The 24,390-nt window shown below is 48.2% G+C and overlaps 1 protein-coding gene across 4 annotated transcripts in view; it reads left to right on the top strand.

Annotated features, from left to right (window-relative positions):
* Positions 1 to 18,437, top strand: part of ARHGEF4 (Rho guanine nucleotide exchange factor 4) — a 185,002-nt gene extending 166,565 nt beyond the window's left edge. For all 4 annotated transcript variants that reach the window (XM_054282755.1, XM_054282756.1, XM_054282757.1 and 1 more), the window contains 9 exons: positions 3,170 to 3,349; positions 6,558 to 6,740; positions 7,696 to 7,875; positions 8,428 to 8,660; positions 11,013 to 11,142; positions 11,935 to 12,066; positions 12,967 to 13,210; positions 13,830 to 13,907; positions 15,570 to 18,437. In XM_054282755.1, the coding sequence (XP_054138730.1) occupies positions 3,170 to 3,349; positions 6,558 to 6,740; positions 7,696 to 7,875; positions 8,428 to 8,660; positions 11,013 to 11,142; positions 11,935 to 12,066; positions 12,967 to 13,210; positions 13,830 to 13,907; positions 15,570 to 15,727 (1,518 nt within the window). In that variant the 3' untranslated portion in view covers positions 15,728 to 18,437. The remainder of the gene's footprint in view (positions 1 to 3,169; positions 3,350 to 6,557; positions 6,741 to 7,695; positions 7,876 to 8,427; positions 8,661 to 11,012; positions 11,143 to 11,934; positions 12,067 to 12,966; positions 13,211 to 13,829; positions 13,908 to 15,569) is intronic.
* The last annotated feature ends 5,953 nt before the right edge of the window (positions 18,438 to 24,390 follow it).

The following is a 24,390-nucleotide window of genomic DNA, read 5'->3' as shown; positions in this document are numbered from 1 at the left end:
AGTGGCTACACTGCCCTCACCCACAGCCCAGCTGTTCTTCTGGGGCTGAAATCTGAGAGCCAAGTCTGGAAAAACACACTTTTACACCTGCTCTCTTCCCTACTCTAGTTGTCACTGCTTTATGTTACAAAGCTAAGACCTCTCAATCACTGAAGGTGCACTCAATCCCTTCATCCAGCTCATGGATAAATATATCTAGAGAATCACAGAGTATCCTGAGTTGGAAGGGACACGCAAGGATGATCAGAGTCCAACTCCTGGCCCTGCACAGACACCCCCGGAATTCCCCCCTGTGTCTGACAGTGTTGTCCAAACGTTCCTGGAGCTCTGGCAGCCCTGGGCTGTGACCCTGGGGATGCTGTTCAGTGCCCCACACCCTCTGGGGAAAGAACCTTTCCTGATATCCAGCCCAAACCTGCCCTGCCACAGCCCCAGGCCATTCCTGTGGGTCCTGTCACTGGCACCAGAGGGCAGAGAGGGGGACACAGCCCTGCCATCACTGTCATCAAAACACTCCCTCACACCCAGGGCTCCCCCACTGCCTCTCCTTCCATGGCTGCTCCTTCTGGAGGATTTATGGCCACCCCTGCAGCGCTTCTGTTGTGAGACTCATCCCACTGTGGTGGCACCTGTATCCCAGCTTTCCTTCCACACCATAGCCCTGGGCTCCTCCTGTTTGTTTCCCATCCTGTGTGCATTAGTGGATGCGCTCACTTGGGCTGATCCCATCACCTTTTGGGGGAGGAGAGGCTCTAATTTCTACATGGCCATTCTGAAGCATTTCTGTTATTTTTAATCCATCAATAACCCTTTTGGTTTTGCTGCCACATGGATCCATCCCCTATTTTCACAAATACAGCATCAGTGCATCCCACCTAGCGTGGCTACACTGGCTGTGTAGATAAGTGGGAACTCTCACCCTCTCCTTCCCCATCATGCTGTTATCTCTGTCAGAATGGAAACACTGCATTAAGCTGTTTCTGGTTCAGTGAGGGGCCATTAGCTATCCAAAGGCAGACTGCATTTCAATTTGCTTTCAAATGCCTCGTTAACCCTCTTCTGATTTACTCAGCTGATGATTGTGCTGACGTTCTTTCCCAACGTGCATCTCCCCTTTGTGAGAGGCAGCAGCAGTGACCCAGAGCAGGGGAGAGCTCGGGGTGACTGAGCAGCCAAGGGTGGCCATGCCCTGTGTGCTGTGGTGTCACTGTCACTGCTGGGACACCTACCAGGGACACTGGCTTTCCTACAGCTTCTCTCTTTCTCCTGTGTGCCTCCCATACTGTCCTCCTGTTGTCTTCCCATAATTCATCTTTGCAGCATTTTCCTGGAGAAAAACAGACCTTCACTGCCACTCCACAATGGCCAAGTGCTTTTTGGCAGAACTCCAGTATGCACTCCATCCTCTTGGGAAAATCCTTGGTGTTCATGCAGTCCCAGGCACACTCAGGCTCTGGGAACTCTGTGAGTGTGCAATGGAGTTGTGGAAATCCAAGGGACACAGCCCTGATAAACCAGTGCATCAGGCACTGCTGCTGTGGTGGCCAGCAGGGGACAGAGACACCCCTGCAGCACCCCCAGGTGTTACCTGGCCACAGCTGGGGTGGGGATGGTCAGCAGTGCCTCCAGGCATCACTGAGCTCAGAGCCCCCTTGCAGCTTCCAGACACATGGGCTTTGGTTTGGGTTTGGGTTTTTTAATTGTTGGGGGTCCTGTTTTTCCTACAGTGGGGCCTCGATGGTAAATAATTGTTGTTCCTCAGTATAATTGCTTCAAACTCTCCAGGAGTCTTATTTTGAGCATCTTAAGTGCAACCTTTAACCACCTTACAGGCTTCAGGCTCTCCCCATTCCAGAGTAGCTCTGAGGCCTCTGAATGCTTTTTCACAGAATCACAGAATGACCAGGTTGGAAAAGACCTTCAGTGAGTCCAACCCAGCCCCAACAGCTCAACTCACCCCTGTCACCCAGTGCCACATCCAGGCTTTGTTAAACACACTCAGGGATGGGGACTGCACCACCTCCCTGGGCAGAACATTCCAGAAATTTCTGCTGTCTCTAAATATTGATGCTCAAGGTTTTAGTTGAAGGCTTTCCAAAGCAGAGCTGCCCTGGCAGCACCAGAGCATCCTCCACAAGCCTTTGTCATGATTTGATGCTGGCGCAATGCCAGTGCCCCCATATATAAAATATATTCTCCCTGGTGTCTGCTGTGAGATGTGACCAGGAATAGAGCAAAGCAGGCTCCAGCTTAGGAATAAAGGAAAGAACTTTATTAACTTACAATATGAAAAAAGGGAACACACAGAACTCAGAATGAAAACATTCCAAAAACATTCCTCCTCCTCCCCCCCAATTTCCACCACCACGCAAAACAGAACTTGAGTCTCAGTCCAGTTACCCCCCCCCCCCAGATAATCAACTCTCATTCATCACCACCCTTCAGATAATCAACTCTCAGTTCATCAAGGAGAGAGGAGTCCCTCTTGTACCATAGGCCTCACCAGGAAACACTGTTGAAAACCTCTTTCACTGATGGGAAACAGCCTTGTTTGCTGGCTGAGGCAAAGCCAGCAGGATGGAATACCAGAATTTATATTTTTATGGTGGTAAACATAGTGTGTGCCAGTGATTCTGAATAAATGCTGTTGATAATATCAGTTCAGTCCTTAAGAATAGTGTTGATTTGATACAGAAAATGAGTTTGGGCTAAAACTAGGGAATTTTTTTCCTGCCACACCTTCAAATTATTTAAGCATCTTATAAAATTTCCTTGAAACTTAATTTTTTTAATAATTCTTCTGTACTTAGGTGACTCATCTTGATTCAAGTGGATCATCTTGATTCTCTATTACTGTAAGGATCAGTAGCAGACTTTGGGGCACAAGATGCAATGGGCCATTATCAGTTCTATATAAATAACTGATTTTTCTTTATTTTTAAAAGAAAATGAAACTTCTGTGCATGCAGGTTCATACTCTGGCACAATAATTCTGAAAGGAGAAAAAATGCAAGTGAGGGCAAAGCAGCTGCCAGCCTTGCAGCCTCTCCTCGTTGCTCATGGGGCACAGAGGCAGCAGGGCTGTGCCAGGGCGTGTGCCAGGGCTGCAGCCAGGCTGGCACGGGGTGCTGCTGCCCTGAGGGACTGACCTGTGCCTCTGTGCCCGCAGCTGATCAGCGATGGCAGCGTGGTGTACGCCGAGGCGCTCTGGGACCACGTCACCATGGATGACCAGGAGCTGGGATTCAAGGCTGGAGATGTCATCGAAGTGATGGATGCCACCAACAAGGAGTGGTGGTGGGGCAGGATTCTGGACAGTGAAGGCTGGTTCCCAGCCAGCTTTGTTCGGGTAAGACCTTCATCTTTCTCTGTGCCCTCTCCATGAGCAGCAGGTGTTTGTCCTTCTCCAGGTTTAATGTTCTGTGGTGACTCCAGAGGATTTTCACTGCTAGGGATGGTTCAGCATGTCTTGTTTGTATTCCTCTACAAGGGGCTACAGTACAGGGTGCCCTCCTGGGCTCATCCCACCACCTTTTGGGGGAGAGAGGCTCTAATTTCTACATGACCATTCTGAGGCACTTCTGTTGTTTTTAATCCATCAATAACCCCTTTGGTTTTGCTGCCACATGGATCCATCCCCTACTTTCACAGAGATACACACAGCATCACTGCACTGCATCCCACCAGTGTGGAGAAGTCCCTTTACATTAATAAATCAGGGCAAAAGGTTCAGCTCCAGACTGGAGCTGAGCTGAGCTGAGCTGTGCCAGCTGGGCAGCTGCCCTGTTTGCTGGTTTGCAGCCTGGCTCCTGCTCACCCATCTGTACCCTGGCTGATTTGTGCCCAAGCACATGGCATCCACTTCCAGCAGCAAGCAGAAGTCTTCTGGAGGAATCCCTGATGCATCTGGCAGAGGTCCTCACTCCAGTGCCCACTTAGACAATGGAGATGAGCGTGGCGCCAAAGGCACCTCTCTGCAGCTGCTGCTGCGGCCAGTGCAGTGCCACGGCCAAAGGATGCACCCACCTACTCACACATGCACCTCCTCAGGCTGCTGGGCTGTTTTTAGTGCGAGCCAGGCGCTAAAAAACGGAGGAGAAAAACCCAAGAGATGTCTGGGCAGTGATCTGGGGCAATGTGAAACACTCGGTGCTCGAGGGCCAAGGCTGTCCCCTGGTGCCGGCTTCAAAGCCCACACAGAGGCGCTGTGCAGAGCAGCCAGCACCCTGCAGAGCTTTCTGAAGCACATCAGGGCAAGCAGGGGGAAGCAGGAGGGTGGGAGGGGGTGACTGCTGTGCTCCTGTCCCGCTGGGAGGGGAAAGGCTTTTTTCCTTTCTCTTGTCGCTGTGGGTGCCTGACAGCTCTGCCCAGCTCGGGGCAGGCTCCTCAGTCTGCAAAGGCGCTGAGGTGCCCGAGGGCAGAGATTCTCAGCCCTTTAGCTCTTTATCCAGGTCACTTCAGATCACAAGTGACCCAACACCAGGTGGAGCATGAAAGGAGGTGACACGAGGTCATCCGGTGTCTGTAGCAAACGTCCTTGCAGAAGCGGGGCGGTTTTGAAATGCTTTGTTCCAGGTTGCAGGGGATAGTCTCGGCTGCATAATTAACACAAACAGTGGAATGTTTTGCAAATAAGATTACCAAGACCTCAGCACTGCTTTTTCTTGCAATGAAAACACAGAATTTTTTTCTTTCATGTTACTGCTAAATTGAATTGTCCTGGCTGGCAAAAACTTGTCATATTAGAGTAAAGCAGACTAGCACCAGGCATTAGGGATGCAGTCAGAAATTCTTTTAACAGAGAAATCACAACACTTATCCAAGCATCCAGCTGAAGATTTCCTGCTAATTGCCCCTGGCTCAGGCTCACTGCAGGGAGGGCTGGTGTGTCTGGAGGCTCGGCTCAGACTGCAGGACTGTCACTCCACATCTGAGTTTCAAGCCGAGCTCTGAGTTTAAGAGCTGCCCATGTCCTGCTCACAGTGAAGGAGAACCAGGGTTGCACATCTTGAGGGCTTCAGCAGTGAGTGAATTAACTTCAGCAGTGAGTGAATCTAACTTCAGAAGTAAGTAAATGTAACTTCAGCAGTGAGTAAATGTACTCTGTGCCAGTGCTGTCAAGGGAGGGTATGCACTGTGTTTTATATGTAGGTGTATTTGTATCAAGTGGTAAGTCATAGAGCCTAGAAGAAATGACATTAAAAGTTTAAAGCAGTTCTGTGTCACTGTACTAAAAATTCCTGTAATTATGTGTGGTTTACCTTCCTAACTTTAACTCCTTCTCTGTGCTGGGAGGGATCCTTTGGGTCACGAGCAGAGTATTCCCAGGGCACTCAGCAGTGCCAGAAAAGGAAGCCCAGAGTGGAATGCTGCAGTCTGTGCCCTTTAGCTCGGGGCTGTGGCAGTGTCCCTTAGCTCGGGGCTGTGGCAGTGTCCCTCGGGGCTGTGGCAGTGTCCCTTAGCTCGGGGCTGTGGCAGTGTCCCCCGGGGCTGTGTGGCGGTGTCCCTTAGCTCGGGGCTGTGGCAGTGTCCCTCGGGGCTGTGGCAGTGTCCCTTAGCTCGGGGCTGTGTGGCAGTGTCCCTTAGCTCGGGGCTGTGGCGGTGTCCCTTAGCTCGGGGCTGTGTGGCAGTGTCCCTTAGCTCAGGGCTGTGGCGGTGTCCCTTAGCTCGGGGCTGTGTGGCAGTGTCCCTTAGCTCGGGGCTGTGGCGGTGTCCCTTAGCTCGGGGCTGTGGCAGTGTCCCTCGGGGCTGTGTGGCAGTGTCCCTTAGCTCGAGGCTGTGGCAGTGTCCCTTAGCTCGGGGCTGTGGCAGTGTCCCTTAGCTCGGGGCTGTGGCGGTGTCCCCCGGGGCTGTGTGGCAGTGTCCCTTAGCTCGGGGCTGTGGCGGTGTCCCTTAGCTCGGGGCTGTGTGGCAGTGTCCCTTAGCTCGGGGCTGTGGCGGTGTCCCTTAGCTCGGGGCTGTGCAGAGCAGAGAGCGCTGCCCTCCAGCCGCTGTGTCCCTGCCCGGGCTGTGCTGCCCTCTGATGGGGCACCGAGGGTCCCACACCGCCCTGCCGGGCTCTGCCCTTCTCCCCCGCCTCGGTGCCCACGGGCAGCTGATCTGCTTCTGCTTTAGCAATGAACTCGCTTTAAATAGTCCTGGGGAAGCAGACACCGAGGGGCCATCTCTTAGCGACAGTGTGAGAACAATAAAGTAGATAAAAATCCAACCATTTACTGGTTCTCCTCTCCCTCCCAAAGTGTTCCTTCAAATACTGAAGAAAATTTCAATTGATAAACCATTTCTGTCCTGATTTTATATGCATTATTCCTGAAGGACTCCATATTATTCCTGTAGTTTCTGTGCACTAGAAATACCTGTCCAAACCCAGCCATGCCAGGGTGGGAGCAGCAGCCCTGTCCCCTCCCCACAGTGACTGTCCGGCCTCAGGCTCCCAGGGGAAATGTTTCCAGGCAATCCACACCCCCTCCTGCCACCCTGCCCAGTGTGTGCCCGCCCTGCAGCCCTTCCCTGGCAGAGGTGTTGGGCAGTGGAGCAGTGACCCTCTTGTGCTGCAGCTGCGGGTGAACCAGGATGAGCCCATGGAGGATTATCCCCTGAAGGTGGAGGGCGGCAGAGAGGAGGATTCCCGGCGCTTCGGCATGGGCCAGACCACCAAAGACCAGATGAGGACCAACGTCATCAATGAGATCATAAGCACAGAGAGAGACTACATCAAGCACCTGAAGGACATTTGTGAGGTAAGGAACAAAGGGGGAAGGGACTGTAAGGATTTCTGTAAGGATAATGGACTGTGTCCCATGCTGCCCAGAAAGGGACCCTGAGCAGGAAACTTTTCTGGAAATGAGACTGGATTTTCATCAGTTCTGCTGAATGCCAGTATATGGTCAGAAAACAGAAGACAATTCATTACAGCAAAATCCCAAATGCCTCTGCATTTGGAGCACTCACTTGTACTCTGATTAAATGGAATTAATTGAATTTCCCAAGCCAGAGAAAAGTAAATGTCTAGCACTGCTGTCCTCTCTAATATATGTTCTGGGGTAATATAATCAGCAACTCCAGCCTTCAGGCAAGCCATGCTCAGACCAAAACAACTGGGGATGCTCAGCCAATTGGATCCTTTACTGTCAAACATGCTGAACATTGTGCCACCTCTTCTAAAAGAGATCCATCCTGCACACTGGGGGAGTGAAGGCACTTGGAATTTTTGCAGGAAGAGAATTCGAGAATTCTCCACTGCAATGGCACAAAAGTGGCTCCCAGCAGAGGCAGCTGGGGCAAAGAGCCCACATTTACACACAAGCCTCTCCTGCTGCAGTGTCCCCCTGCCCCTCGGAGCTCTCCTCTGCTGGAGTCATTTGGGCAGCTCCTCACACAGACACCAAACCAGGTCCACACCTGGACTTAATCTGAATCTACCAGTGCTGGGGTCAGAGCACCTCACTGCAGACACATAAAGGCTGTTTCAGCAAGGGATAAAGCAGCTCTGTGACTCCTTCAGCATCACCCAGGGCTGCCATGAGTCTGTGGCAGCTTCTATTTGTTCCATGTTTAGGGTAAAGGAGAGGAAATAATAGTTACAGATGGGTCCAGATCTGCAGGAAGGGAGTGCAGGAACCTGGTGTGCAGTGCCTGAGGCTTTCTGTGCCACAGAGCAGATGCCCAGGAGGTTTCCAATCTGGTTTTCTCCAGGGTTACATTAAGCAGTGCCGCAAGAGAGCCGACATGTTTACAGAGGAACAGCTGAAGACAATCTTTGGGAATATTGAGGACATCTACAGGTGCCAGAAGAAATTTGTTAAAGCACTAGAGAAGAAATTTAACAAAGACCACCCACATTTGAGTGAGGTTGGATCATGCTTCTTGGAATATGTAAGTAAATTTGACTTCATGGGAAAGGGGTAGCTGAGGATGGATTGAGGCAGAGGATTTAGAAATTTGTCAGACAGAACCGAAGCTTTCTTTAAAAAGATCCACTAAACGCCACCATCCTCTATCCCAGCCCTGCTCAACCACTTCCTAAAGAAATATCCTTTAGCTCTTGTGGCTGTGGAAAGAGCATTTTCAAAGCACCTTATCCTCTGAACAATGAAATCCCTGCCAGCTCTTGGTACCGCAGGGAAAATGCAGGAAGACTCCAAAATCTCGAGCAGGCCTGAGTTTACAGTAATGGTATTCTGAGGTCAGTGAAGGATCAGCTGTGGCTGGTGTGGGCACTAAGAGCATTCAGCTGAGCCCGGAGCAGGGTGTGTGGGAATGTCTGGTCTCTCAGATGAAGCTGTGACACACTTTGCCAGCCCCCAGCTTTGAATCTCTGGGTTTGAGAGCCTGGGGAGGACACAAATGACCAAACAGCTCCATTTAGAGTCTGTGACAGGGCATGGCCTGAGGGACAAGGCAGTAACCCCTCCCTGTGCCCTGCAGCAAACAGAGTTTCAGATCTACTCCGAGTACTGCAACAACCACCCCAACGCGTGCCTGGAGCTGTCGCGCCTGGCCAAGGTCAACAAGTACGTTTACTTCTTCGAGGCGTGCCGCCTGCTGCAGAAGATGATCGACATCTCCCTGGACGGCTTCCTGCTCACCCCCGTGCAGAAAATCTGCAAATACCCCCTGCAGCTGGCCGAGCTGCTCAAGTACACCAACCCCCAGCACAGGTGAGGGTGGGAAGGAGCCAGGATGCTCCCATGGAAATGTGCTCGGGCATGGAGAGCACTGCTAACTGCAGCCAGCTCAGTTCTTACAGGTTACCTCATAGAAAGCAGGAAAAAAGTGTATTTATATAATTTTATAAAGTATATTTACATAGTATAAGTATATTATAAGTTTTATATAATATAACTTATAGTATTATATAATAATATAACTTATATAATATTATAATAATATTGACTTAAAATATAACTTCGTGCATGGACAGCAGTGGCTAACTGCAGCCAGCTCAATTCTTATAGGTTACCTCATAGAAACCAGGAAAAAAAGTGTATTTATATAATTTTATAAAGTATATTTACATAGTATATTATAAGTTACATATAACTTCTAATATTATATATTAATATAACTTATATAATGTTAGCATTAACTTAAAAGAAAACTTAGTGCATGGAGAGCAGTGGCTAACTGCAGCCAGCTCAATTCTTACAGGTCACCTCGTAGAAACCAGGAAAAAAAGGATATTTATATAATTTTATTAAGTACATTTACATAATATATAATATAACTTATATAACACTATATCATAATATACTTTTATATATTTATATTTATATTATTTATGTTATATTTCTTTATATTTATAAATATATAAATATATAAATATATTTCTATTTATTATATTTATATTTATAATATTAACTTATAACTTATTCTAAGTACATGATAAAAGTATATTTACATAATTTTCCACTACAGCAGCACTCTGCTTTCCTGTCACAGATCAAGAGTTACAAGGTCCACTTTATAATGGCTGTTTCTATTTTATTTGGCTCATGTATCTGTAATACCAGCACATACACACTTTGGAGCTTGTATTTTTCCTGGTTTCTGTCCATGTTTCTGGTGGTGGTGTTGAGAATTGTGCCTCCAAAAGCATTGGTTGAACACACCCAAAGATGCCCATACAGCTGCACTTCCCCTGTGGGAAGTTGTGCCCTGCAGCAGCCAGGCCGTGCACACCTGGTGCCCCATCAGTGCCAGCTCCAAAGCCTCCAAATCCATCACTCACATTCAGGGTGAGGGCACTGCCTTTGGATCAAATAACTGTCACTTAATTAAGTACCTGAAAACATGAAAAATCTCCATGAAAGTGCTGATATTGGTCCATTGTGGTTTGACTCAATTTCACCTTCCTAACTGCAGCCCTGGTGCTTCCCAGAATGGTTTTAAGCACATCTTGTTGCCTAAGGAAGTGCAGAGATGTTTGAGAGCTGCCTTAGAGCCAAGTTGTGCAGCTCAGCCCCTTCCCAGCAGCTCTGAACTCAGCAGAAGTGGCTGGTGGCCACAGATGGTGTGTGGGGGAGGGCAGCTCAGCCTCTGTGCTGCCCTGCCAGATAAACCATCAGCCCCTGTTTGAAACCAGCCAGTCACTGTTGGACTGCTTCAGCTCTGCACCACACACCAGCCCCTGCATGGCACAGCAGCACTGTCAATGAGTTGTGTTATGTTGCAGAAAGAAAGGGAGAACCTGCAGGTTGTTCCAGCAATTCCTATTTACACCTCTGTAGCTAAAGTTGATTACTTACCCCTTCCCTTCCCCAGAGGTGGCCTAGATTTGTTACCAGACTCAGTAAACCCACACTGTCTCTCTGCCCAAGTATGTCAGGCTAAATTCTTAGCTCCCTGCTTATGTGCCTCCTTTACACATAAAGGGGTGGGATGTCTGGGATGGAGCAGCTTTCCTGAGCAGACTCCCTGGAAAAGGAGATTTTAAAAAATGTAACATGCTATTGTTCTAATCAACATCAAATCTGTGCCTGAAAACCAAGGAGTGTCTGAGAAGCTGCCTCAGGAGCAGGGACAGAACAGCTGGGACAGACTGCAGGTGGAATCCTGCTTCCATCCCAGCTCTGGGCCAGGCTGCTCTCCTCTGGAGTGCAGGTACAGCACCCCAGTGCCATTCCGCCAAGCATAAGGCTGGGGTGTTGTGAGGGCTTTAGGGCGAGGTGAGAGATGAGAATTTGACTCCAAGTAAGTTCTCAGAAGGCTGATTATTATTTTATATTATATTATATTATATTATATTATATTATCTAAAACTATACTAAAGAAAGGGAAAGGATACAGAGAGAAGGCTAGCAAAAAAGTGATCATGAAAGTTCATGACTGACTCCTCAGAGTCCAACACAGCTGGCTGTGATTGGTCATTAAACTAAAACAATTCACATGCCGAGTAAACAATTCTCCAAATCACATTCTAAAACAGCAAAACAAGGAGAAGCTGAAACTTCCCTGGAGAAGGGATTTTTCAAAACCTGCCATAGTACCCTGAGGCCTGTGTGTGTCCCCAGGGATTTCAAGGACGTGGAGGCTGCCCTGAACGCCATGAAGAACGTGGCTCGGCTCATCAACGAGCGCAAGCGGCGCCTGGAGAACATCGACAAGATCGCCCAGTGGCAGAGCTCCATCGAGGACTGGGAGGTGGGGACTCCCTGCCCAAGGAATTCCACACTGTTCCTCTTCTGCCCTTCCAGCAGCTTCTCTCCACAGTGGTATCTCAGTGTCTAGCCCCACCTCAGCTCTCTGATTTTTATTTAAACAGTTATGATATTTTAGTACAGCTGAGCAGGTCTGGCATATAACCCAGCTAGACCAGCTGCCTTTGCATGTGCCCTGGGATTCTTGCTTCCCTGTTTTTCCTTGCAGAATGAAATCAGCATGTAGGTTAGTGGAATTTTATTATTTTTCTCTTGCTCCCCATTTTATCTTGAGTGACTTCAAACTTTCAGGATGAGCAGAATTGCTCCTTAATTCTTAACAAGCCAGATTATTGTTGCAGAAAGGCAACTTCTGGCATAGTCATAGAGGAAACCAACGTTCCCTGTGGACTCATTTAAAAAATAGATAAATAAAAGAAACAAAATACTAATTTTCTAAATCCTAGACTCAATAAACCCACACTGTCTCTCTGCCCAAGGATGTCAGGCTAAATTCTTAGCTCCCTGCTTATGTGCCTCCTTTATGTCTGGGATGGAGCAGCTTTCCTGAGCAGACTCCATGGAACAGGAGCTTTTTAGAAATGTAACACACTATTGTTCTAATCAAATTCAGCTCCCCCCCCGGGTGCCAGGGCACAGCGTCTGCCTGATGTGCCAAGGACTATCCTCCAGCACAGAGGCTCTCTCTCATTCCCACACAAGTTCTGTCAGCAGGAATTCAGGCTCCCACTTTCAGATGAGGCTGAGACCAACCTGTTCTTTGTGCTGTTCCCAGGGAGAAGATGTCCTAGTCAGAAGCTCAGAACTCATCTATTCTGGGGAATTAGCCAAAATCTCCCACCCTCAAGCCAAGAGCCAACAGAGGATGTTCTTTCTCTTTGATCACCAGCTTGTCTGCTGCAAGAAGGTAACCATGAATTCTGGCTGCTGCTGTGCTGGTGGATTTAAGTGAGCTCCCCTCTCCACCCCTTTGTTTCCTTAATTCCTGCTGGCCTCATGTGCTCCTGGCACTCTGTGCATTCTTTCCTCTGAGCTCCTGGGGTGTTCTGTGCACCTGAGCACAGCAATCAGCTACTGCTCTAATCCTCACAGCACAAGAGGAAAGCACTGCACAGCTTCTGGGGTTAGTGTGGGGTTATTCTGTACAACTCAGTGATGAGTATTGTCACACAAGTTCTTTTAAATACCTTGTTCTTCATCTGAACTCCCACCTTAGTGTTGTATTCAGAAAACACTGCAGGTTTGATGAACAGCTGTGGCCTTGGCAGTCAGTAAGGCCATGCTAACAGCACATTAAGTCTGTAAGTACAGCTTTTTTCATAAGCTGAGTAATAACAGAAATCTTCCCTCTTGGAGCCAATGAACAGTATCTTCCACTGGAATTTCAGAACTGAATGTGCCAATTATTTTTTGCATATTCCACAGCATGCAGGTAGCTCCAGGTAAATTAGGTATGAAAATCACTGTCCTCAAAGTTACTTTTCATTGTCAACAAAAACTCAAGAGGTAATCAGTATTACTTTTGCTTTTAACTGGAACTGAAAGATTCAAATAGTGTTTTCTGTCAGAGGCCTAATGAGGATTTGGGATCGTGTGTAACACCCAAGCTTCAGGCAGCAGAGAGGCCCCAGCACAGCCACCAGGCAGAACAAGCACTGTGGCTCCCTGCATGCCCCCAGCAGCTCAGCACTCTGCAGTTGCACAGACTCACACCCTGTGTGATTTCTGACAGGACTCTGATGATAGCAGGAAGGGTAAATTGCCATCACATCAAGAACAGCTCCATGTGCTGTGATCTCTCTTGCAGGACCTCCTGCGCAGGGACATCCTGTACTACAAGAGTCGCATCAGCATGGATGACATGGAAATCCTGGATGTGGAAGATGGCAAAGACAAGGACTTCAATATCAGTGTGAAAAATGCATTCAAGCTGCACTGCAGAGACACTGAGGAAGTCCATTTGTTCTGTGCAAAAAAGCCTGAGCAGAAACAGCGCTGGCTGAAGGCGTTTGAGAATGAAAGGAGGCAGGTGCAGCTCGACCAGGAGACAGGTATGGAAAGAGCAAGGCTGGGAGACTGTTTGTTTTTAAATCATTATTATTATTTTTGGTTTTTCATCTTTTTTTACCCATTGGCTAATGCCTGAGGAATGAAAGGGTGGGAAAGCCAGCCCATGCTCTGGGCTGCTGAATGACACATTGTGAATCAATCTGTGCAATCAAAAAACTGCAAACCACCATAAGCCATCACTGCAGTTTGTCCTCAGGGAGGCTGATGTGTCTTCAGGAGTTCAAGCAGGGCTGACAAAGTAGTCAATACATTAAATACAGGGTCCAGAGCAGCATAGAACAGCTTCAGTCAAGGGTTCTCCCTGTCCAAGAGGGTTTGTGTTGTTTTGTCCAAATCCTTCTCAATTCAGCCTGGTGTGATCTGAAAGATCTCAGCCACCTGTGGCCTGCAGTGCTTCTCCCCCCAGTGCAGCCTGGGCTGAGGGCAGGCAGCAAACCCTGCAGGGGGGTCTGTGCAGCCCAGCACAGGCTGGGGGAGCAGGCTGCGCCCCAGCCTTGGCAGAAATGGTGGCCTCTCACCTCAGGCATCTGCCCACCCCTGTCTTCTCCTGAGGTGCCAAATGATGACCTGCTGCTGACACAAATCTGCTTCATCTTCCAGGGTTTTCCATCACGGAGGTGCAGAAAAAGCAGGCAATGCTGAATGCCAGCAAGCAGCACCATGCTGGGAAGCCCAAGGGTGAGTCAGACCTGAGCACAGGAGCACTGTGGGAATGGGGGGTGGCTCTGTATTTGCGACATGGGAAAGGCTTCAATGAAGTGACATTAACAAACTCTTGAGAAGGCCAGATGGTGACAATTTGCACTGCAGTTCCTGGTAGATTCAGATGGCTGGAGTCAGGAGATCATTCCCAACTCCAGGAGAGCCACTTTGCACATAATCAGCACTCTGCCAAAACCCAGCAGCTCCTGCTCTAGGCCAGTGCACAGCCTCTCCCTAGCAGCCAGGCTTTCCCAGCAGCGTGGCATTCCCTTTGGCAAAAGGCAAGGTTTGTAGTGTCCCCATGGTGCACAGAGGGCCACCGAGGTCTCTGCAGCAGGGGCTGTTCCTGCCTGTGGAAGATGCTCTGAAACCTGGGCAGGGTGCCAGGGTAGGGACCGTGCTTGGGCAGAGCTCTTGGTTCAACCTGCCAGAGACAAGGACAGTCAGCAGCAGCCAGGGGAGAGTGAAGTCAAGCAAAATAAAGATCCCTGTGCCCACAGCACTGTGGCTGAAGACAGCCCTGTTGCTGGCACCTTCCCCTTCCCTCTGCTCAGAGGAAGAGGTGTCACTTGGTTCCTCTGAGCCCGCAGAGGCAACCACTTCCTCTTGGTGGTACAGCCAGCACTCAAAGCCCAGCCACATCTCCTGAAAGCAAGCTTGGCTACATGTCAAAAAGGGCCAGAAATAAGGTTTGGCTGCAAACGGGGGGAAGTTTGGAAGGAGGCCAGACCATGCCAACAGAGCAAAGCCCTCGGGAGACAGCACAGACCAGCCTTGTCCTCCACGCAGGCACTGACCATTCCTAGTCAGAAACCCAGCCCAGGAGGCTGTGACAGGCACCAGCAGCACTTGCACAGCAGCTGCTTCTCCCAGCACAGCCAAGAGCACAGCTCAGTTTGTCACCAGTCATGAGCTGCAGCTCTCCAGCCCTGCTGTCGTGCTGGCAGAACACCTGACAGTTGTGCAGCACATTTCTGGGCCTTCCGCATGCGCTCTAATCCTAAAAGGTACGGCTGAAAGTAAGGATAAATTGAAGGAAAGGGTACGCTGAGACAAACCCAATTCACAGCCCTGCAGCTTTAACGGGGACTGGGGGAGGTGGTAGAGTGGGGGAAAGGAGCTGTGCTTGACTAATGAGACAGAGTAGAAATTTTCCAGAGTAGAAATCCATTTCGATTTAGGTGAAATGTACATCTTTGAGTTAAGTCTGTAGTTTGAAAACTTAGCTGTTTAGTCTGACTGCCTGTTCTCGTAGAAAGCCTAAGCTCAGAGAAAGGCTGTGCTTCAGCCCAAGGACAGAGCTAAGGGGGGAGACAGAGAGACAGAGACTGCTGTGAGAGCAGGTCAGCCTGACCTAGGAATTCTTTCTGAGAAAGAAGAACTGGCTGCAAATGTCACACGAAATTTGTAAAAATGAATATGTATGAACCTATTGTGAAATTGCATACATATGGATTTGAGAGAGAGATAAAAAAACCCTAGAGTTCCCAGAGGTACTGCATGTCTTTTAGAGAGAGGAATCTCCACGTGTTCAGAGCTGTAATAAACATCCCGGCTTTACAACTTCCACAAAGCTGTGGAGTTGTGTTTGTCTCCACAAAACACTAACATCTTCCCCTCTCCTCCTCCTCCTGGCAGCTGTCACCAGGCCCTACTACGAGTTCCTGCTGCGGCAGAAGCACCCCACGCTGCCCAGCACGCTCCCCCAGCAGCAGGTCTTCATGCTGGCAGAGCCCAAGCGCAAGCCCTCGAACTTCTGGCAGAACATCAGCAGGCTGACGCCCTTCCGGAAATAGGGCAGCCCCTGTTTGTGCCTGAAGCCCTTTTGAGAAAGCACTTTATCCCTCCCTGCTGGCAGGTGGAGCCCAGGTTCAGCCAGCCCTGTGCCCACAGAGGATGGCACAGGTGCTCCTGCCTTCCCTATTTATTGTGCAGCCCGGCTGACCCGCTGGCTCCCAGGTGAGGCTGCGTGCAGCGGTGCCAGCCCTGCCCTGCCCAGCGGGCAAAGCTCCAGGAGCACACAGCAGGGAGCTGGACAGGCTGCAGCCCGAGAGATTTACCTTGTCAGCTGTACTGGACTCACTCCTTCCCGCTGTGCCCACACTGCTGGCTGGCAGCTGCCACAGGCCAGGGCAGCCCGTGGACCCGCCGGCCCCGTGGCCGCTGCCGCGTTCACAACAGCTCCGAGTCCGTGGTGAGGAGGGATGAACCTTCTGCTGTGCCCACCCCATGCCCTGCATTTCTCAGAGCTGTGATCCTCCTCCACGTGTCCAGCTAACTCAGCAGCCTCTGCAGGCCCTCAGAGCACAGTGAGCACTGCACTGTGACCTCCTCCCTCCCTCCTTTAGCCCAGCAGCACCGGTGAGCGGTGCCCCACGTTAAACTGTGCCAACCTGCAGCATGAGTCAAGTCGAAGAATCTCTCTAGTGGGTTTGAGTTACATAAGTTAGAGAAAAATGTGCCTAATTAATACCATATTCAATTCTTTAGATTCTCGTCTCTCCATCATTCTGCCATATTTCCTGGCCAATGAAAATGCTCATTGTTTGTAATGTGTTTATTTATGGTAAAAATCAGAACTGTGTATTTTGTAAGTCTGTAATTGTTCTTGTCAGATGTTGTTAACTTGATGCCTGTTTTGTCTGTTTAATTTTTCTTTTCCTTTTTTTTTTTTTTAAAGAAAGGTCAATATTTGCAAACCTAGCTCCCAGAAGTCAGAGTCTGCTGTTCAACTCTGCAACGTCATTGTTATGAAAACTCCCACAGACCCTCAAATTCAAGGAGTGTTACTGACACTTTTAAAAATGGAAAACCACTTGATAAAGGCCTAAATTTGGCATAAAGAGCCTCACTTTAAGTACCCAAGTTTCAAATGGTGGCCAAAAAGAATGAATTTAAACCTTGGTTAGCAAAAAGAAAGATTTGCCTTACCATAGTGAGAGTTAGAAGCCATACTGACTGAATTCCCTAGATTAGGAGACATCCTGTGACAGTGGAAGGAAGACACTGGCTCATTCCAGCTCAAGTGTGAGTGAGCACTAACTGTCTGCAGAGCTCAGAAATCCAGTGTTTGTTGATGCTGTAGCTGACCAAAGTCTGGTCATCCAGGGATATCTGAATTCAGTAGCATGTACAAAGTCCTTCTTGCACTATATCTTCCCCCCAGACCAGGGGCAACATTTAATTTCATAAAGAAACTTGTAAAAGTGACTCTCAGCCTGTGTTTGTCTCCAGCCCGTCTATCTGTGTGAAGCTGTTTCTTTCCAAAGCTGCTGTGGGGACTGTTCTCCTGCAGCTCCACCAGGGGCTGCTCAGCCACAGGGGCCCTGCCAGGAGGTGACCCCAGAGCAGCCATCCCAGCTGTGGGGACACAGGGACCGAGCAGAGGGGTCACTCTCTGCTCTGGGGGGGACACTGGGTCAATGCTGGGGGGAGAGGGGGGCAAAAGGAGAAAAAATTAAAGTATTCTCTAAGAAGTCACTGAGATGAGGCAGTTACAGCAGTATTAGCACAACTTACACACACAGACACCAAGAGACACAGACATGGGGACACTGAAGGACACCCAGAGACACACTGAGGCACTGCCAGGTGTGCACAGACACCCACGGGGGGAGATGGTGACCAAGAGACCCTGACACACAGACACACACACAGAGCTATGTCAGCCAGCTGCAGCCAGCACCACCCAGCACCAGAAGGCAATTGTCATTTCTGTGTTTACCCTAAGTGTCTGCACCCTCCTTTCCTTATCCATGGCATGTCTGTTTTGATTGGCCAGGAAGAAAAGCTGTTGGCACTGATGTTATCAATTTTCTGAGCTTATCATCAGCTTTGTAGTAAGTGGAGGGGGGTAGAGGGGCAGAGGACAATCCTCTCCCCAGCACAGATCCAGGATCACACCCCACACTGAGCATGGCCAGCTGTGACAGGTTGCTCATAGTCCGGTCCAGTTGCTATCTGGGTTGACTCAAGGATGGAGATTCTCCTCAAAGCTCTTTGTATCCCTCTCAAAAGCACTCTGTCCCCAGTGTGAAGGAAGTGCTGACATCTGTTCAGAGCTCCCCTGGCTGCAATGTCTGATCTGGTCTTAGGCAGAATGTTGCTTAGTACACTCAGCATTACATCTACAATGAAGGCACTCTGGTAGAAATCCTCACCTTCTCTCCCAAGGGAAATGGGGTGACAGTGGCACAGGACCTGGAGTGCAGCAGCTGTGAAGTGCAACAACCCTGCCCTTCCTCCCCCCTGAAACACACACAGGAATTGGCTGATACTACTTGCCAGTGTAGCAATACTCTGAACAGTCAATATGCATCCAGTGGTTGAAATAATCATCATTTATCAGCTCTTCCAGAACTGGCTGCACCTCTGACCAGTGCACACAAAGGATTTACAGAGACACTTTTTTACAGACATTTCTGAAGTGCCAAACCAGACTTCTCTGGCCAGACAGCATCCCAGTCACTGGGCAGTTAATTACTTCTGGAAGAATTCTACTCTCCACTGGACTCTTTCTAAAAAGTGTCCTCAGTTTGGATTCTAGTCTTGCACACCACATTTGGAGCTAGGATCCAATTGCCTATGCAAGACTGAGATCAGGTAAAAAAGCTGCTCACACAAAGTGGTGGAGTTGCAGCAGCAGCACAGAAAACAGGTAAGGCTCAAACCCACAAACCCATTGTGCTCAACATGCCCACCCCACAGACTGCTCTGAAGAGGATTCATCCCAAAATACCATCATTACTTTAACAGCAGCACCACCTCCCAACTCTCACCATAGCCCTCGGTGTTTCCTGAACAAACTGTCACAGATCAGGTGTAACCTCCTCATGTTTAAGTGATCAGACACTCAGAGTCATCTCATCCCCCAAGTTACTCATTAAATGGCAAAGTGTAGCTGTGTGTGAGATAGTAACAGATTAACCCAGCCCAGATTTCCCTGTTGCACCTGCATTTGGGCTGGAGTGGCTCCCACAGCTCTGGCAATGGGCAGCACTGGGGTGAACCCTCAGTTCAGCTGGGCTGGGCTGTGCAAAGAGAGCAGATCCCAAGGGCATCAGCTAAACCTGGGAGAATGGGGTTCTGGCTGGCCAAGGACAGCTCTGACAAGATCTCTGGGCTAAATGGACAAGAAGTGTCCAATTGAACCATGAAGAATCAGAGCTGTGAGATATCAGGAACTTTTCTCTGGAGCTGAACCTTCAACAGGGGCCAGAAATGCAGACTTGTGTACAAAACAAACTGAAGTTCCTGGTGTGAGTCTGAACAACACCAACCCTTCTGGATTTTAGGGTAGAATCAGCTGAATTGCTCAGAAAAACAGTTCTGCATGGAGGTACATGAAAAGGACAAAAAGATTGAGTCAGGGGTGGTTTGGGGTGTTTTTTAAGGGTGTTGGTTCTATTTGTTCCTCTCCTTCTGTAGATATCCATTTAGGAAGCTTCTTGTGAAAACAGCCATGATTCTTAATTATCTAAATCTGCCCAGATTTCATTTGGTCAAGTAAAACACAGCATTATGTAAAGGATGTCAAAATGAAAGATGATTTCCTGAAGCTACCAGTTCAGTGAACCAGTGGCTACTAAATAACATAGTCTGTGCTGTGACCAAAAAAAAAAAAAGGAAAAAAAATCTATTTTAAACTATTAGTTTAGAATATCTGATTCAGACACTGTGGGTGTATACACTGTTAAGAGTTCTAATAGCATCAGAACCAGCACAAACTGTCTTTGTGCTAACTCAAAGTGAGAACTAGGTCAGTTCCCATGGGGAGAAGAGTTCCCCCAAGGCAGCCTTTACTGTCTCTCCTGATTTGCCCATTCCCTGAAGGACAGGGGGGTGTCAGCTCAGAGGAGCCCCCTCTGTGTCCAGCAGAGTCCTTGGCTCACCACGTGCACTGCAGGAGATTCCCACTGTGCAGGACACTGCTCTGCCATCCAGGAGCCAACCATGTGCCAACCATCTGCACCTGGGTGTCCCAAGAGCTTCCCAAAACCTCCTGAAAACCAGGTCACCAACAGGGATAACTCAGAATCCAGGCACCTGCCAGTAACAAAAGAATCTCAGCTTCACACTGAGAACACTTCATTTCTTGGGATGCCAGAATGACAGAAATTAGCTTTTTTAAACGAAAAGGCCTTTCACCTGATGTGTCAAAATATCAGGCTGTGCTCCTCCAGATTTACTGCAGTGAATCACACCTTCATGTAACAGCATCATTGAAGAAGTCTGTGGCAAGACTGGTTTGCAGCCACCAGTGTTTTGAACAAGTTTGCAGCACTCCCCTCCCAGACTCTGAGCTGGCAGCACCTGGCAGGTGGGGCAGCATCCAGCAAGTGCTGATTCCTTCTTCACTGTTACTACTTCAGTTGTTTTCATTCTCCTGTCGAGTTCCACCACGTACCTGCTCATGAGGGCTATGGGCATTGCAAAGCCCACCTGACAGTGAGTATGGTACAACAGCAACTGCTCAAGCTTTAAGGAGGGAACTGCTCACACCTCATTAAATGCTGGAGCCTCAGCCTGTGCCTGCTGTGCTGCTCACGTTCTCTACCACAGGGGAGGACTCACCACTGCTACTGACAGCAGCAGCACCACACTGGTACAACACAAAATATCAACCAGAATGTCCTGTACCAGCCCCCACAGGAACTCCTGTCCCAGAGCTCCCAGCCCAAGCAAAGCTGAGGCTCAGGTCTTCAGGTAAGTAATGGGTTAAAGAATAAGAACTTTGATAGTGGATAAAAATGAACTGAAAAAATCACAAGTGTTTTCAGCTGATTTTAAGCCCCTGAAGACACAGTGGTGCTCTTTCAGCTGGACAGTGTGGGGAGGAATCAATCTTCAGGCTGCAGTGCCCCACCAGCGCAGCTGCTGTCAGTGAGGCGGTGCAAGGTGCAGCCAGCAGCGTGAGCTGGTAGCAGACAGAAATGCCTCCAGGGACCACAGCTCAGGGCAGCAGCGTGGAGCCTCCTCCTTTCCAGTGCCAGGCTGCAGGCTCTGCAGAAGCCAAGGGTGCTCCTTCCCAGCCTCACAGCAATCCAGCTGCCCTGCCTTGCCATGAACACCTCACACCTTATTTCTCCCATGTGTCTCACACATGTCCTTAGCAAGCTCCATGACTCAAATCCCATGGCTTTGGCAGTGCTGGCACTTCTAGGAAAAATGCAGGCTGCTTGTTCTTTTTGCTCAACATTCCTGGCATCTTTCCCCCTGCAACTACACCCCTCCTCTCCCCACGTCCTGAGCTTCTCTTTGCACAAGTTTGCTACCAAAGCAGCTCCCTGTTCACAGCCTGTGCAAATGAAATACCTGTGCTACTGACCCCAGAGCTGTGTACCTTTGTGTGTGACTGCCTACATTTACACTTGTGAGATGGGAAATAAACAAGCTATCAACTTGAAGTCTTGCATCATTGTGTAATCCTCCCAAAAAGCATTAACCACTGATTATAGAGCAGCTATGGAACAGCATTCTGCTTACAAGCTCCTTCTACCCTTCCACACCTACTTCCTTCCCTTTTCTCCTAAGCAGCACCCACCCATTACCCACAGGCTGGATAATAATTTATGGCTTTTTTCTTTAACCTCCAGTAACCTGAAATAATATACTTGCTATCCATATCACACCATCAAGAAAAACCTTATCCCCAAATACAGCCACGAGTTCACTGAAGCTGAGGGAGCTGCATTTGAGCTCAGCTGGGCACTTCACATGATTACAATTCCTACAAGGCTGGCAAAAGCAAAACTTGGGGAAGGTGTGTTCCCCTTCCCCTGTCTGAAGCATCAATTTGCCCACATATTTTACCTCTCTTGCCCAGAAAAGAAAAAGCTATTGTGAAACACTACAAAGTAGATTACTATAGCCCAAAAATGAAGGCCCAGCTGTGGTAATTTAAGTTGCCAGCTGAGCTGCTCATTGTCAAGTTCCTTCAGTCACACTTGGATTGGAAGGATCTCTTAGCCCACCAAGGACTACAAGTGGGGTTCCTGTACCAACAGTCTCCCCTCTGCATCTGCAATTCTCCCTGGGACACAGCCCAGCTTCCCACAGCTGCCACAGGCTTCTGGCTGCTGTTTAAAATAAACATCACAAACCTAAAGTCATCACATGGCCTCCATTCTATTCTGGATGATAAAGACAGGATAGCTAATAGCCTGATGGATACTAAAATAAAATCCTGGAGTGCACTTAGCCTCCTACACACCAGTCAGACATTTCATCCATGCAATTCAGCACCGCTGACATTTCCTACACAAAAAAATCCCATCTAAGTAAGTACATCATTCCTGATTCCAAGGGAGCTCATCAATGAAACTTTCTGTTACCTGACTTTGTTTACAGCAAGCCACAGAGTTTGGAATTTAAAACAAGATGTTAGAAACAGCAAGTTTTGGTTTTGCCCATAATTAAGTTACAGGAAAACTTGAAACTCAGAATTTCTTGCCTGATTTCTACCAATCACTGAGCAGACACTTCCTGGAGGGGCTCTGGTTGTTCTCAGGTGTTCAGAGCTGCCCTAAATGAGGGAGTTCTTATCTCCACAGCAAGTGGAGCCACCTGTCACTGAGGGGAGGGTAACACACATTAATTACACTGCCACTGCAAAATCCATCTGGCAAGAGGGAGAAGTCAAACCATTACTGACCCACCATTTTGGCAGTTCCATGGATACATTTAGAACCACCAGAGACTGAGGAGCTGAGCACCACGTCCTTGCAGGTGCTGAATCCAGTACAAGGTCAGGTTTCAGAGCAGCAGACTCCCAGGAGAACAGCTACATCAGAACCCTTCTAGCCTGGGAGTGATCAGCACCATTCTGAAGAACAGCTTTTCCCTTTATAGCATCCCAGATTTCAGCAACCCACTGGTGGAGGATTATGAATTTTCATCAGCTGCAGTGCTCTGCAAAAAACACTCCCAAACCTATCTACCTGTAACATGAAAGCAATCCCAGGATAACTGACCAACAATTAGCTTGAGGAAAAACACACTGAAAAAAAAATTCTGTCCATGGCATCCCTTGTGCTCAGCTACAATTTTAGAAGCTCAACTACTTAAATCTACCTGTAGCAATAATCCTGACAATGAAACACTATTCCTGCAGATTGATGCAGTCACGTTGCACCTTCCTCTTCCACGTGTTGCTTTTTTCCAGAAGGTTATCAGGTAAGTTATTGTTATTTTTGGAGACCTACAATAAATGAAAATAGCCAGTTAGTTCAAGCAGCTTAGTTGTTCCCCCGGAGCTTTACAACCACCCACACAGTAAAGAAATAGGATAATTACCCACACTTCACACCTACTCAGCTCCTTTCCTTCTGGGGAACACTCAAGACACTGATTTCTAACAGCTTTCTGCTCAGGGCTGTCACCTCTCCAATCAAACAGCACGGCTTTGGTATGAAGCAAATGCTCGAGTATTGTCAAGTTTTACATCTGTTCCATTTCCTTTGTTTTAAGCTATAAAATAAAACCTCTCAAACCCCAGAAATGTCTCAAAAGGGAACAAGGCAGGGTTGAACATCTTTACCACACTCTCAGACAGGACAACCTAGGGCAGCTTTATTCCCCACTGGGGCGCCTTGGACACTGTGTTGTGTTAGGAATCAGAAAACCTTACTGAGCAAAGGCACTCATCCCATTTCAACATTTTGCTTTGCTTCCATCAATCACCAGATTCCATCAGCTTGAAGAGTTTAAATGCACCATACTGCTCTCCAGCACAGAATGTTTTCTGGAAGGATGTCACCAAAGACAGTAGGAAAGAAACCACAATAAGCAACACAAGTCAATCTTTATTGAAAACTGAAGTATTAATACATAACAATTCTTGTTACAATAAACGTGCTTTTAAGAATTTAAACTTGAGCTCATCTACTCATTGAATTGCATAAAAAATAAAAAAAGTATGAATTTTCACAATTGAACTGGCTCAGAATGGAATCTCCACTCTTTGTGTTGATGCGATAGTTCAATGCAGGAGTGAGTGATGCCTTAAAACTTATTCTGGAAGACAACATTGACCTAAACTTAAAAAAAAAAGTACCAATACAACTGTTCGTAAGACAGTTTTAAAAAAAGTCATAAAAAGGAAACCTGTGTCTATTTCATAACAAACATGGAGAACTATTACTGGGGCCTCTTGTACTTCCATTGCATGCACTCACTTTTTTAGATCTTAGGACAGGAGGGCAGCCAATAATAGCATTACAATTAAAAAAACCCACTAATAAATCCCTTCTACTTAAAACAAGTCTGTACAGCAGCCAGCTAAAAAAGCTTTCCCAGTTTGCCTGCTAAGTGCCCAAAAGTCACAATCGGTTTAGAAAAGTCACGTTCATTTTCTTGATGTTGAAACTTCAGGGCCCATAAATTGTCCAGATGTAAAAGTCACAAATGGACCCTTACTACGAGTGAAATTCAGATGTCTCAGTGTTCTATGCAACCTGCA

This window comes from Melozone crissalis, unplaced genomic scaffold, assembly GCF_028551555.1.
Source record: "Melozone crissalis strain CALT ecotype California unplaced genomic scaffold, PUWL_Pcris_2 ptg000034l_1, whole genome shotgun sequence".
NCBI lineage: Eukaryota > Metazoa > Chordata > Aves > Passeriformes > Passerellidae > Melozone > Melozone crissalis.
This window is presented reverse-complemented; position numbering and strand designations above follow the sequence as displayed.